General features: G+C 45.2%; 1 protein-coding gene across 4 annotated transcripts in view; it reads right to left on the bottom strand.

The window, feature by feature from the left end:
• Positions 1-14,291, bottom strand: part of Nfx1 (nuclear transcription factor, X-box binding 1) — a 77,627-nt gene that overhangs the window by 14,679 nt on the left and 48,657 nt on the right. For 3 of the 4 annotated variants that reach the window (XM_076563473.1, XM_006975337.4, XM_076563474.1), the window contains 5 exons: positions 14,156-14,264; positions 13,551-13,670; positions 8,838-8,917; positions 1,479-1,709; positions 605-678 (listed from right to left, as the gene is read on the bottom strand). In XM_076563473.1, the coding sequence (XP_076419588.1) occupies positions 605-678; positions 1,479-1,709; positions 8,838-8,917; positions 13,551-13,670; positions 14,156-14,264 (614 nt within the window). Of the gene's footprint in view, positions 1-604; positions 679-1,478; positions 1,710-4,987; positions 5,544-8,837; positions 8,918-13,550; positions 13,671-14,155; positions 14,265-14,291 lie in introns of those variants that run through there. The other variant, XM_006975339.4, reaches the window with a different exon arrangement.

Here is a 14,291-nt window from a genome sequence, read left to right as displayed (position 1 = left end):
GGGGAGGGGCTGGAGAGATGGCTCAGCGGTTAAGAGCACTGGCTGCTTTTCCAGAGGTCCTGAGTTCAATTCCCAGCACCCACAGAGTGGCTCACAACCATCTATAATAGGCTCGGATGCCCTCTGCCAGCAAGCAGAGCACTCATACATAAAATATAAAAAAAATTAAAAAAAAAAAAAAAACCCAAAATGTTCTAAGGACTGGCAAGATGACGCAACAGGTAAGAAGTGCTTGCAGCCAAGACCGACAATCTTTTTGCTCCCCGGAACCCACATAGCAGAGGGAGAGAACCACCTCCCCTAAGATGACCTTTTACTTCCACATATGTGCTGTGCCATGTCTATGTACACACATATACACACATGCACACACACGTACACACACATATACACAGATAATCAGCACACAATTTTACAAAAAACAAAAACAACTCCTAAATAACCACACCACCCAAGTTCCTAGGGCTGGAGCCACAGCTCGGTGGCAGAGCACTTACTTAGCTCCATGTGCAGGACCCTGGGCTCAGCCTCCAGCCCTAGAGAGGAACCGCACGACCCCCCTTCAAGCCGTCCCACCAATTTCAAGGACTTAGGGAGCACTAACCTTTGGTAGGTGCCGGACGCTTCAGAGCAGATCACCATTTCTTTTCTTCTCCCACATTCACACTGTAACTCTACCTGAAATGTTAGTGAGAACGGAGTGACTCTTCCCACCAGAGAGCCAGGTGAGAACCAGGCAGGCTTCACTTTTACAGCCTTCCCAAATCAAACCGCGTGGGGAACAGTCAGGTGAGCTCCCCTACGGGCTCAAGAGGCTAACTGCCATCTGTGCGGACTGACGGCATGGCAATGGACATGCCCGAAGGCACATGTCCTTTTATAATGCCCCTTTCTTTTTTTTGGTTTTTCGAGACAGGGTTTTTCTGTGCAGCTTTGCGCTTTTCCTGGAACTCACTTTGTAGACCAGGCCTCAAACTCACAGAGATCGTTCTGGCTCTGCCTCCCGAGTGCTGGGATTAAAGGCATGCGCCACCAATGCCTGGCTATAATGCCCCTTTCTAGAAAGTACGAGAAAGTACTTCTCTTCTTATTCCCAGCTGAAAGGGCAAACCTAGAATGAACCTTGGAACACTGAATCTGGGGTACATGGACCTGATGAGGGTCCAACCAAGGCCAAGTTCAGATGACCCCTCTGCTTCCATCTCCTCAGGGTGGCCCTTGCCGACCCCTCAACCAAACGAAACCTCCCATTACCTTCCATGAGGGTGTAATTACTCCTGACACCAGACTCCCAATTACCCAAGTCGTCCCTTAGCTATTATCTGTCCTACCGCATTGTAAGGGACTACAGCTCTTGTTCACTAGGGTTGGCACCAGCCTCTCACACAGTATCACACACAGACTTGCACTTCTTAGATGCACAGACAGGGGTCACTGTAGTCAATTCTGGAATCACTAGTACCCGGGTCAGCACTTACCTTGGCTTTACAAGCTGTCACAGGGCAGGGTAAACTGGGGTGGCAGGGTGCCATACATGGGTGACCACAGTCAGCTCTGGGTGTGGTACAGGGCTGCTTGCAGGCCTCATCCACAAGACATTCTCCTTTGTGACAGAGTCTTTGACATTTGTGCATCCCACAGGGTAGCATGGCACCGCAGGGTAATCCGCAAGAGATATCAACCAGGTGACAGGGGATGTTGCTTCGTAACTAGGAGAGAGAGAAGTAGCCAGATTCTCATCTTTGTGTGGGTTCTGGGTGAATTTTCACTCTTAGAATGCATTCTTTTACATTGCTTCCTTCCTTTCTTTCTTTCCCCCCAGCACCGAGGCTGAATTGGGAGCCTCATGCATGCTAAGCAAATACTGTACCCCCAAGCGATGTTCCTAGACTTTAGACTCTTCAGAAAATGAGCTGTATGTTTTGTTTTGACATGTATTAATTATGTGTGTGCCATGGCATCCATGTAGAAGTCAAAGAACAGTTTCTGGAGATGCTTCTCCAGCTTCTGCATGAGGGTCCCAGTGACTAAACTCATCAGACTTGGCGGCAAGTGCCTTTACCTGCTGAACCATGTGGCTGGCCCTGTTTAGAAACTTTTGAGACAGGATCTCCAATAGTGCAGGCTGGCCTCAAACTATGCAGCCACAGGTAGCCGTGGACTCCTGATTTTAGGATTCTATGCATGTGCCATAGTGCCTGGCTTAAATACTTTTTTTTTTTTTTTTTGGAGGCAGGGTCTTAACTATGTAGACGAGGCTAGACTCAAAGCAGAGATCCACCTGCCTCACTTTCTGAGTACTAGATTAAAGTTGGGTACCACCACACACAGCCATAAAGATTAAAAAAAACCAAAAATCTCTTTTAACTGAAAACAGATTTTTTTCCCCCCTCAGACACACGGTTTCTCTGTGTCACAGCTCTGGCTGTCCTGGAACTTGCTCTGTAGACCAGGCTAGCCTTCAATTCAGGGATCTGCCTGCCTCTGCCTCCTGAGTGCTGGGATTAAAGGTGTGCGCCACCACTGCCCAGCAACAGTTAGATTTTCCAAGTCCAAGTGCCCAAGTAGGCAGGAAAGAAAATCAAATGGGAACTTTAAGGATACAGCTGTGGCAGCAGCCATGTGTGACCCAACAAACTTCTTAATAAATGGGTAATAAACAGGTGCGACCAGGTAACTAGGGAATACTTTTGAATTGCTGTAACCATGATGGTGGTACCTAGTGTCCTAGCACTAGAGGCTGAGGTAGGATGAGTGAGTTTGAAGTCAGCCTGTCTTAACGTTCCAAGTTTCCCTTCTTCCCCCAGAACTCCTACAACAAACTAGGATGAGATGATACCATCACCCAGTCTTTTAAGTCTCTGAGTTGAAAAACTAAGCCTTATATGCTAGCAGGAATACCCTTGGCCCTGCTGCAGGGCTGTATCATGTGACTAAACATTCAGCTATTCCATCACATCTCCCAGGTGATGGTCTCAGAACCTCAGGGGACCTGTCATAAGGAATGACAAGCTAAGGACTGGCAACCTGGCTCAGGGGATAAAAGCACATGCTGCCAAGCCTGATGACCCCAACTCAACTCCCAGGACTCTCACAGGAGTCCAGCTCCTCTAAGCTGTCACCTGACCTCCACACATAACTCTGTGGCACCCATCACACACACACACACACACACACACACACACACACAATTTTTTAAAAATGAAGGTGTCGGGTAGTGGTGGCACTGGGAGGCAGAGGCAGGTGGATATCTATGAGTTTGAGGCCAGCCTGGCCTACAGAGCGAGTTCCAGAACAGCCAGGACTGCTACATAGAGAAACCCTGTCTCGGAAAAACAAAAACAAAACAACAACAACAACAAAAAAAAAAAACAAACAAAAAATGAAGAGGCAACAGGAACTCTCAACTCATTTCTTGAGAAACCACTTGCTTCTAGGTCTCCCATTTCGGAGGAAAAAAACATTGGAAACTCACTACTATGAGATCAAAGTGTCGTCCCCCCCCCCCCCCCCCCCCGAGTCCTGGCTGTCCTGGAACTCTCTGTAGACCACACTGGCCTCAAACTCACAGAGATCCGCTTGCCTCTGCCTCCCAAGTGCTGGGATTGAAGGTGTGTGCCACCACTGCCCAGTTGAAACAGGGTCTTACGTAGTACAAGCTGGCTCTGAACTCTTGATCCTCCTGCTTCCACATCCCCAAGTGCTGGCATCACAGCTACATGCTACTATGCTCAGCTTCAAGATTACTTTTATGTATTCACTCAAATTCCTGCAACAGCTGTTGAAATTTGGAAACGATTTTTATCCCAGTACACATGACTTTTCAATTTGACATGGAGTCTTGCTGTGCAGCCCAGGCTAGCCCTGAAGTCTGCCTTCCTTCCTTTCATTCAGCCTTTCTCATGCTGAGATCACATGTACTTGCTATCACATCCAGCTCCAGTGACCCCCAACTTCTACCTTTGAAGAGGCCTCCAGATCTACAACACAGATGCTCCCAACTGCTTTGGAATCAGGGATATGTTTTGCTTATGGTCTGTGCTCTTCTCAACCATTCCTCACGTGACTTGCTTGTATGTTAGTGTCCTTCATAGCGTTATTTCCTCTAGAATGGCTTTCTCTGGCAGATCTATCCCCCTAGGGCTCTGCATTCCTCACATTCCTGTACTTACAATTGTCTGTTTCTATCTGCTCACTCATCTGTGTCAGTCTAGTTAACTTCTGAGTCATCCCATACCCAGTCTATTACCTGGCATAGAGTAGGTATTCAATTATTATTTACTGAATAAAGATAACACATGAGTATTTTACAGCACATAAGCTGACAGAGAAAGTAAGATCCACAGAATGAATACAGTGGCACATGCCTGTAATCCCAGCACCTGGGAGTCAAGGGGATCAGGAGTCCAAGGTGGTTGGCTACCTGGCCGAGTTCAAGGCCAATTTCAGCCATATAAAATCCTGCCTTGCCAGGCGGTGGTGGCACATGCCTTTAATCCCAGCACTTGGGAGGCAGAGGCAGGAGGATCTCTGTGAGTTCAAGGCCAGCCTGGTCTACAAAGTGAGTTCCAGGACAGGCTCAAAAACTACACAAAGAAACAATCTTGAAAAAACAAAAACAAAAACAAAAAAACAATGACAACAAGAAACTCTGCCTCAATATGCCTCAAAGCAACCACAAAAAGATATATAGAGAAGGAACATGAAGGACTATGATTTAAGAACCACCACAGGAAAGAAATTAGTACAGGAAAAACATGTCCATTAATGATAAAAGAATATTGAAAACATGTTACAGATATCAAGAGATATAAAGTAACAAGAGCAGGCCATACAATATATCATTTTGGGAGTAGGAGAAGCATGTATCACATATCCCTGATTACACAACAAAATGTTCAAGAGCATTCCTTTCTCTGGCTAGGGATATAGCTCACACAGGCCCTTGCCATTTCTGTTGCTGTGATAAAATAGCCTGACAAAAAGAAACAGAGGAGGAAAGGGTTTATTTGGCTTACAATTCCAGGTTACAGTTCATTATTGCATTAAAGTCAAGGCAGGAACTCAAGCAGCTAGTCTTATCCACAGTCAAGGGAAGAGAGAAATGAATACATGCATGTTGCTTGCTTGCTGCTCAGCTTGATTTCTCCATCCACACAATTTAGGATTTGCTGCCTAGGGAATGGTGCCTCTCACAGTGGGCTGTGTCTTCCCACATCAATTAACAATCAAGATAACCCCCACAGACACACCCACAGGCCAAACCTGATCTAAGCAATTCCTCAATGAGACCCTCTTCCTGGGGGATTGTGGGTTGCGTCAAGTTAACAGTTAAACCAGCACAAGCCACCCCTAGTCAAGTTAGCACACAAACATGTCACTTTGAACAATAATTTTACATTTCTTGTCCCCAAATCTCATGGTAATATCTTAATATAAAATATAGTCCAACTCCAAAAAAGCCCCCCAAAGTCTTCAAAAATTCCAACACTTCAAAAGTCCAAAGTCTCTTTAAAAGTCCAAAGTTTCTTAATTGTGAGCTCCTGCAAGATAAAAAACAAGTTACACACTTAAACATTCTTATTCCAAAAGGGAAGAACTGGGGCATAAGAGCAGCCACACTAAGCAAACCCCAGTCCTCAGGCCAGTGTCCAGCACGGGACTCAATCATAATGTAATCCTCCAGGCTCCCAGGGGCTTAGGCAGCCTTCCTTGTCTCTGACATCCAAGGGCACACAGCTGCTCTCTTAGGCTGGATCCATCCACCCCAGCAGCTCTCACTGGTGGATATTCCCAAGTCCTGGCATCTCCAATACTGTGGGGTCTCCAACGCGACTGAGGCTTCCCCTTTACCAATGGCCTCTCTGGGGCCGGCCCTCTGTAGGGACTTGGACCTTGCACATGGTATCTGGCTTCAGCTGCTCTCCAGGACCCCCTTGTGCCTTCAAAACCAGTACCATGTGGTAACTCCTACATCATCAAGTTCTGCTGCAGCTTGAGGTGCAGCCTGGCCCCTGGACAACAGCTACGCTAGCTGCTTTCGCTTACCCCAGGAGATCCTTGTCTCTAGGAGGCACAGGTTTGCCCCACTGCTGCTGCTCTCTTACCAACCCTGGCTTTTCTTCAGCCCCAGTCTGACCAGCACACAGATTATTGGCCAGAATTACATGAAAAGCCCGATTTTTGATAAAGTCCTTACCCCCCGCCCCCCCCCCCTCAAGAACCAGCCCTGGAAGGGCACATGTGTCTTCCGAGCTCCTACTAGATTGGCCCGTGTAGCTCTGCCAACAGCATCAACAGCATTCAATGGCTTATGTAGCCCAGTTCTAGAGTCTGCCATATTCCTCCCCCAAGCAACCTGGCCAGATTTATCACGGCAACCACCTCAGTTTTCGGTACCCATTGTGGTTCTAGTTTCACCTGTGGTGCTGTGACAGAGGAGCCTAAGAAAGGCCCCATCGGTGGGAAATGGGTGTCTGCCTTACAATTCCAGGTCACAACCCACCACTGCAGGGCACTTAGGGGGAACTCAGCAGCTGGCCACACCACACCACCGTCCCTGCTGCCCAGCCTGAGCTCTCCGTCCTACATGGGCCTAGGGACCCGTGCCTTCCACAGCGGACTGGGTCAATCAATTAACAATGATAATCCTCCACAGACATACCACAGGCTAGCCTGGTCTAAATAACTTCCCAGTAAAACTCTCTTCTCTGGTCATTCTAGGTTGTTGTATCAAGTTGTGTTATCTAAAACTAACCTACACACCCAACATGTGCAAAACCCTTGGTTTAATCCCCAGCACAGCAAACAAAGGAAGTGTTCTTGTTTTTGTACCAGAGCAGCATTTTCACAGCTATCTGTAATAAATATGCATCAAAAAACTGTGACTTGTGTATGTGTGACTGTGATCACATATGTGCCATGCTGCCTGTGTAGAGGTCAGAGGACAATCTGAGTAAGCTGGGTCTCGTCTTCTATCACGTGATCCAGGACTGCACTCAGGCTGCCAGGGCGGCACCTTTATCCACTAAACCATCTTGCTGGCTCTAAATACACATTGATACCTAAAAATCTTATTTATTTATTTGTTTGTTTGCTTGCTTGTATAAGTCTTTTGCCTGCATGTATGTATGCATGCATACCTTACACCCTCATGTCAGAAGAGGGCACAGGATTCCCTAGAACTGGAGTGACAGATGGTTGTGAATTGCCCTGTGGGTGCTGGGAACTGAAACCAAGTCCTCTGGAAGAGCAGCGAGTGCTCCTAATAACTGAACCATCTCTCCAGCCTCTATTTATTTATATAATATTTAAAATTCTTTAAGAATTTCACACACAGTCCGGTGGTGGTATCACATGCATTTGGGAGGCAGAGGCAAGAGAATCTCTAAGTGTGGGGCCAGCCTGGTTTACAGAACAAGTTTCAGGATGGCCAAGGCTACACAGAGAGACCCTGTCTTGAAAAACAAACAAACTGGAAAGGAAATTTCATCCACACTCTATTTTGATTATATCTATCCTTGATATTTATTTACTGTTTGTGTGTGCGAGTTCACATGTACACACACACACGTGTGCATACATGGAAGTCAGAGGATAACTTGTGGAGTTGGCTCTTCCCTTTCATCATGTGGGCTCTGAGAAGCACACTCAGGTCACGAGGTTCGGCAGCAAGTGCCCCTATCCACTAAGCCATCTTGCTGGCCCAAATATGCCCTTTAAAGTTTGTTCTGGAGACTGGAGATGGTTCAGCAGTTAAGAGCACAGACTGCTCTTCCAGAAGACCCGAGTTAGTGCCCAGCACCCATGTCAGGGGCTCACAACCACCTGGAACTCCAGCTCCAGGGGATTCAATGTCTCTGACCTCTGAGGGCACCTATAGTCATGTGCGTACACATACATGACTAAAAATAAAAAAAAAAAAAAGATTAAATTTAAAAAAAATTAAAAAATATGTTTAAAAGGGTTTATACCAATCAGCCAAACGTGGCTTATAGGTTACGAAGGAAGGTGTTCTTGTGGTAGAGGCCGTATGGCCAGTAATAAGGATAAAAAGCTACATAAGGCCTAAGGAGAGGCAGCTGGTAGAGGCTGTCTCTACTCTGGACACTCTCACGGAACCACTTTTCCTAGGCCAGTGACTAGCTAGCCCATGCCGGGCAACCCAGTGTCTTTAAACCCAGCATGTGCTCTCATGGTCAACTCAGCTGCATTTCTTGGTTGTAACCAGATTTTAAAATGACAGAACAGGGTTAGAGAGATGGCTCAGCAGTTAAGAGCACTGGCTGCTCTTCTAGAGGACCCAGGTTTGATTCCCAGCACCCATATGGCAGCTTACAACCCCATCTGTGACTGCAGTTCCAGGAGATCTGACGCCCTCTTCTGGCCTCCATGCACACCAGGCATACACATGGCACACAGACATACATACAGGCAAAACATTCATACACATGAAATAAAATAAATTTCAAAAATTTATTTTACTATTACTGTGTTTGTGCATGTATGTATGTGTGCATACAAGTGTGCTATGACATCCATGTGAAGGTCAGAGGTCAGCTTTATGCAGTCAATTTTCTCCTTCCACCTTTTACGTAGGTTAAAAGGATTAAACTTAGGTTGTCAGGTTTGTTACGGTGTCTTTAAGCTGAGCCAATTTCGCCAGCCCCTGGAAATTTTTACTGTATGCTAATTTTAACGTAAAAGTGCAAGGTGGTAAGAGAAAGCTTCTGCTTCTTGGACTGTATTTCTTTTGAGAAATGAGACTAACAGAGTTTAAGCAATCAAGCATACATTTCTGACTGGAACAAAGGACGCACAGGACAGAGGAAACTTACCTCATGCTTGCCCATGCACCACTTCTGAGTCAGGAACGTACAAGGGGGACATTTCTCCTCACTATGACAAGAATGATACACTGCAAAAACAGAAACATAATTTCAGAGATATTTCTAAATAAGGTCACGGATAAAAAAACGTGTTATAAATGGTATGTGATTTCGGACTTTCAAATCCTCGAGTTTGGACTTATTCTAAATGGTCACAGGAAGTACTGGCTTTGTATCTGAGTATTGGAAATGAACACCTGGGGCTAGGAGGATGGCTTAGCAGTTAGACTTTGCTGTTCTTCCAGAGGACTCAGCTTTGGTTCTCAGCACCACGTTGGTGGCTCACAACTGGCTGTAACTAGGGGAGTGAATGTCCTCTTCCTGCCTGTGCTGGCATCCATACATGCAGCAAATACACACAGACATGCACACACACACACACACACACACACACACACACACACACACACGCACACACGCGCGCGCACATGCACGCACACGCACACACATTTTTAAAAAAGAAAGGCTGGAGTGCGAGAAAAGGTTAAGAGATGGGAAGAGGCATGCCAATTCCAGAAACAGGTCAGCCTTCCCATGATGCCCAAGGGACAGCCACCTGGTCTGACTCTTAGCTAACTAACGTGCAGACACCCGTCATCTATTCTGTGTCAGACGCTTCTGCTGTGGGCTGCAGAGACAGCTCAACACTTAAAATGGCTGCGCTCCAGAGGACACAGGTACAATTCCTCGCACCCACATGGTGGCTCACAACCACTTGTTAGTTCGGTTCCAGGGACTGATGTCTTCTTCTGGCCTCCAGTCACCAGACATACAAGTGGTGCACAGACATTTATGGAGGCAAAATATCCATTTACAAAATAAATTTTGTAATGATTTAGAATGCTTCTACTGATTACTTTCAGGGCCGTGATTAAGCAAGTCCTCTATTCTGAGCTTCCTATACCCCTCTTGTGTTCCAGGTCTCTGACACAAGGCTGGCTGGCTTGTTACTGGGCCCAGCTACATGTATAGGTATTTGACCACTGTTCTCTCTCAGGAACACAGGACTCCAGTAATGGGAGGACTTTTTTCATTCTCCTAAGTTCCCTCTGACTGACACCACAATTTATAAGTTTTAAAGTTCTTACTAAGGATACTAGCCAGCAGGATTTGGACATTGTCTGTAATTCCTGCAAGCTGGTGGAAAAGAGGGGCTGCGTGGGAACTGGCCTGGACACTTCATGCTGGTGTGACTACAAGGAAGGAATTTACAAACCATACTGGGAAGATCATTCTAAGTTTCCCAAGAAAGCGTTTCCACTTCATGATCAATTTGCTTAGTTCTGTTTTACTATATTAACTTAAAAAATTGAGAGCCGGTCATCTAAAGTTCAAATCACACAGCTAGACTTAGTGTAGGTATCAGCTCTGGTGCCTTGAGTTGTTTCACAGGGGTTAATAAATGAAACAATGTACCTGCTGTGTATCAGTTTGTCTGAGATTGAAACATTCTACCCTAGAGGGAAGCTACTTAAGCCAGAGGGTAAACTAACTCCGAAAAGTTTCAGGAAGTTCCTGAAACTGACCAGATTCACTAGGTCCCTTGGTCCCTCCCTCCTTCTCAGAATAAATAATAAAGACAGCAGAAAGTCACTCTCAGACAAGCCAAGCTGCAAAGAAGACCTGAGATCAGACTAGCTGCTTGGAGGAAGCTTAGAGCAACTGAGGCACCTGGAAAAAACACTCTCCAATATGTTGAACTTCCTGAAGGTTATGCAGAATGTTCCAGGTTCCCAAATTTTTGTGCTGGGGTGGGCTATGTTGATTCAGCTGTCACTGAGTCATTTCTGTTCCTGTAAGTAACATCAATAAAACTTGCTGGTTCACCAAGTTGGACTTCAGTGGTATCTATACTTTGGTCTGTTGTGGGCTCCCTATCTGGGGGAGTGGATTTATGTTTTGTGTCTCCCCAGGAAGTCTTGTCACAGAGTAGCATCTAATATGATCTGGGACAAGAGTTAGCAATTAGGTTGGGTAGAAAGGGAAGATGTGATGTGATGTCAAGTGGTTTTTTGGCCTGGTATCTATAATAGTTAATTAGAGAAAAACTAAAAACAATTTAAATATCCAGCAACATAAAATGGGACTAGAAAAACAGGGGCCTATCCACACAACACAGCAGTTCTCAAACTATGGGTTACGACCCTTGGGGGTCAACTGACCCTTTCAGAGGGGTTGCCTAAGACCATTGGAAAACAGATATTTACATTACAATTCATAATAGTAGCAAAATTACAGTTATGAAGTCACAATGAAGTAATTTTATGGTCAGGGTCACCAACCATGGTGAGGAACTATATTAAAGGGTCAAAGCATTAGGAAGATTGAGAACCACTGATGTACCAGGTCACTCTATCGCTATTTTAAAAATCAATGTTGCTGGAGAGATAGCTCAGGGGTTAAGAGCACTTAAGTTCTTCTGGAGGTCCTGAGTTCAATTCCCAGCAACCACATGGTGGCTCACAACCATCTGTAATGGGATCTGGTGCTCTCTCTGGCCTACAGGCAGAACACTGTATATAATAAATAAATAAATCCTAAAGAAAATTACTGTTGATTCCCAACATCTACATGACAGCTTACAATCACGTGTAACTCCAGTTCCAAAGGATCCAATGCCCTCTTCTTTAGTGGACACTGCATGCAACTGGTGTCTATTTTAAAGACGACATGCACAGGCAAAGCACCCACACACATAAAAATAAAATTCAACAGTCTATATCGGAGAGCAGGTAGCTCAGTGTATGAAGATGCTGGTCACCAAATCCAACAGCCTGTGATCTATCCTCAGGACCTAAATGGTAGGAGAGGACTGATTCTTCTTGCAGGTTGTCCTCTGACCTCCACGTGTGCTATGGCACATGTGTGCCCACTCTAGTACACACATGCATATTCACGCGCACATATACATACAAATAGAATTTAAAATAAATATGTATGTGAGAAAATACAAACTGGTACTACATTGTTGACATATGTGGTGTATGCTTGTAACCTCAGCACTCAGGACACTGAGGCAGAAGGTTCAAGAATCTGAGGCCAGCCTGGTAAGACATGGCAAGCTAGAGGTCAGGCTGGCTACAAATTAAGACTATCTCGATCCCTTTGAAAACAGCCCAACAAACTACACTGTTAAAAAAAAAAAAAGATAATAACAAAAAATAAGCAAGTTTAAAATCATTACATTCAGTTGAACCTCACTTTGAGTCTAAGAAAAAAGGCAAATATCTATAATATATGTGTATGACATATATGTGCACAGACACATAACTCTAAGAAGGTGACATGTGGAAGGCTAGAGAGATGGCTCAGTGGACTAGAGTTCAGTTCTTAGGACTCGAATAGACAGCTCACAACTCCTGTAACTCTTAGCTCCAGGGCTCTGACACCCACTTCTGCTTCTGCGTTCACACACACACACACACACACACACACACACACACACACTTAAAATAAATCCTTTTAAAATGCTATCATAGGTGAGTTAATATCAACCTTTTGACCCAACTTTTAAAAAAGATTTACTTATTTCATGGATATGAGGCTCTATCTGCATGTATGGCTTTATGTCAGAAGAGGGCATCAGATTCTACTAGAGATGGTTGTTAGCCACAGGTGGTTATGGGGAACAGAACTCAGGACTCCATAAAGAGCAGATGGTGCTCTTAACCACTGAGCCATCTTTCTAGCTCCTTGACTTAAACATTTTTTAAATTATTTTATTTTTATGTGGTGTTTTGCCTGCAACTACATCTGTGTAAGGTGCCAGATTTCCTGGAACTGGAGTTAGACAGTTGTGAACTACCATGTGGGTGCTGGGAATTGAACCCGGGTCCTCTGGAAGAGCAGCCAATGTTTTAACCACTGAGCCATCTCTCAAGCCCGACTTAAATTTTGTATAATTTAATTTTACTTAATCAACATATTGCATCTTTAACAAAAACCAAATCCAAGATTTTTTATTATTATTATTTTTACTTATTTATTTGCTGTGTGTGTGTGTGCGTGCATGTTATGGCATGCGCATGAAGATCAGAGGACGACTTTCAGGAGTTGGTTGTCTGTCTACCATCGGGAGCAGCGAATCAAACTCGGGTCACCAGGCTTGGGAGTAAGCACCTTCACCTGCTGAGCTGGCTCACTGGCTTTACCTAAATTATTATTATTTATTTATTTATTTATTTATTTATTTATTTATTTGGTTTTTTCGAGACAGGGTTTCTTCTGTGTAGCTTTGCGCCTTTCCTGGAACTCACTTGGAAGCCCAGGCTGGCCTCGAACTCACAGAGATCCACCTGCCTCTGCCTCCCAAGTGCTGGGATTAAAGGCATGCGCCACCACCGCCCGGCCTAAATTATTTTTAATTCTGTGAAAACAACGTTCAGTTTTGAATATGTATCAAAAGTAGAGGCAACAAAGGAAGAGAAGTCTCTGAAAGACAACAAGCTAGGGTTTCTTCCAAACTGTGGGATGTTCCTGACAGCTACAGGTCTAAAGAAATGTGCATGTTGTCAAGTCACACATACAAGACACACCTTCACAGAAGCAGGGGAGCGACGGCAGCTAACCCAGAATGGCCAGAGTACTCCGCACAGCTACACAGCACATTCTAAACCACTGGGTGGGAATAAGCTGTGAGGTGTGACAACACATGGGACTCACCTGGATGGTCACATTCATGGATTCTGGCACAGGTTTGGGTACACTCAGGAGGCCTAGTCCCACAGGGAACTGGTGGGTAGATCACAGAGGCGCCACAGTGGCAGGTTAATTCATCAAAACCTGAGGGAATGGATGAAACGAGACAAGCTTTCCTGAGTTTGGGATATACATGGATGTAATAATTTGTCGTTGAGTAGCCTCCCGCCGAGTTCTGGGGTTGAACGAGGGGTTTTGAACTCACACACATGCTATCCTCTTGCCTCTGCCCTGCTCTTCCCCATACTGTCACTATAGGAACGTACTACCATGTTTGGCTAGGAATAACCGAAAAGTCTCAACATGGTTAAAATAGTAAGGCTTAGGTTAAAAAATTTTTATCAATCTAAGCAGACCAATTGCTCAAACTATGCCAAGAAACTTTGTTTTGTTTTTGAGGCAGGGTTTCTCTATGTAGCTCTGGCTACATGTAGTCCTAGAACTCACTATGTGGACCAGGCTAGCTTCAAACTGACAGAGATCTGCCGGCCTCTGCCTCCAAGTGCTGAATACAAAGACATGCGCCACCACACCCAGCTCCAGAAACTAACTATACAGCGAGTACTCACTGGCTTGCCAGCAGGTCTGACAGTTCCCTCGGTGACAAGGCTCTTCACACCGATGAAGGCCACAACGGAGTTTCCTCCCACAAATCAAAGGACACTTGTGCTCCTTGTCCTAAGAGGAGAAGTTTCTATTAGTGCA

The sequence above is a fragment of the Peromyscus maniculatus genome, chromosome 2, assembly GCF_049852395.1.
Source record: "Peromyscus maniculatus bairdii isolate BWxNUB_F1_BW_parent chromosome 2, HU_Pman_BW_mat_3.1, whole genome shotgun sequence".
Classification (NCBI taxonomy): domain Eukaryota; kingdom Metazoa; phylum Chordata; class Mammalia; order Rodentia; family Cricetidae; genus Peromyscus; species Peromyscus maniculatus.
This window is presented reverse-complemented; position numbering and strand designations above follow the sequence as displayed.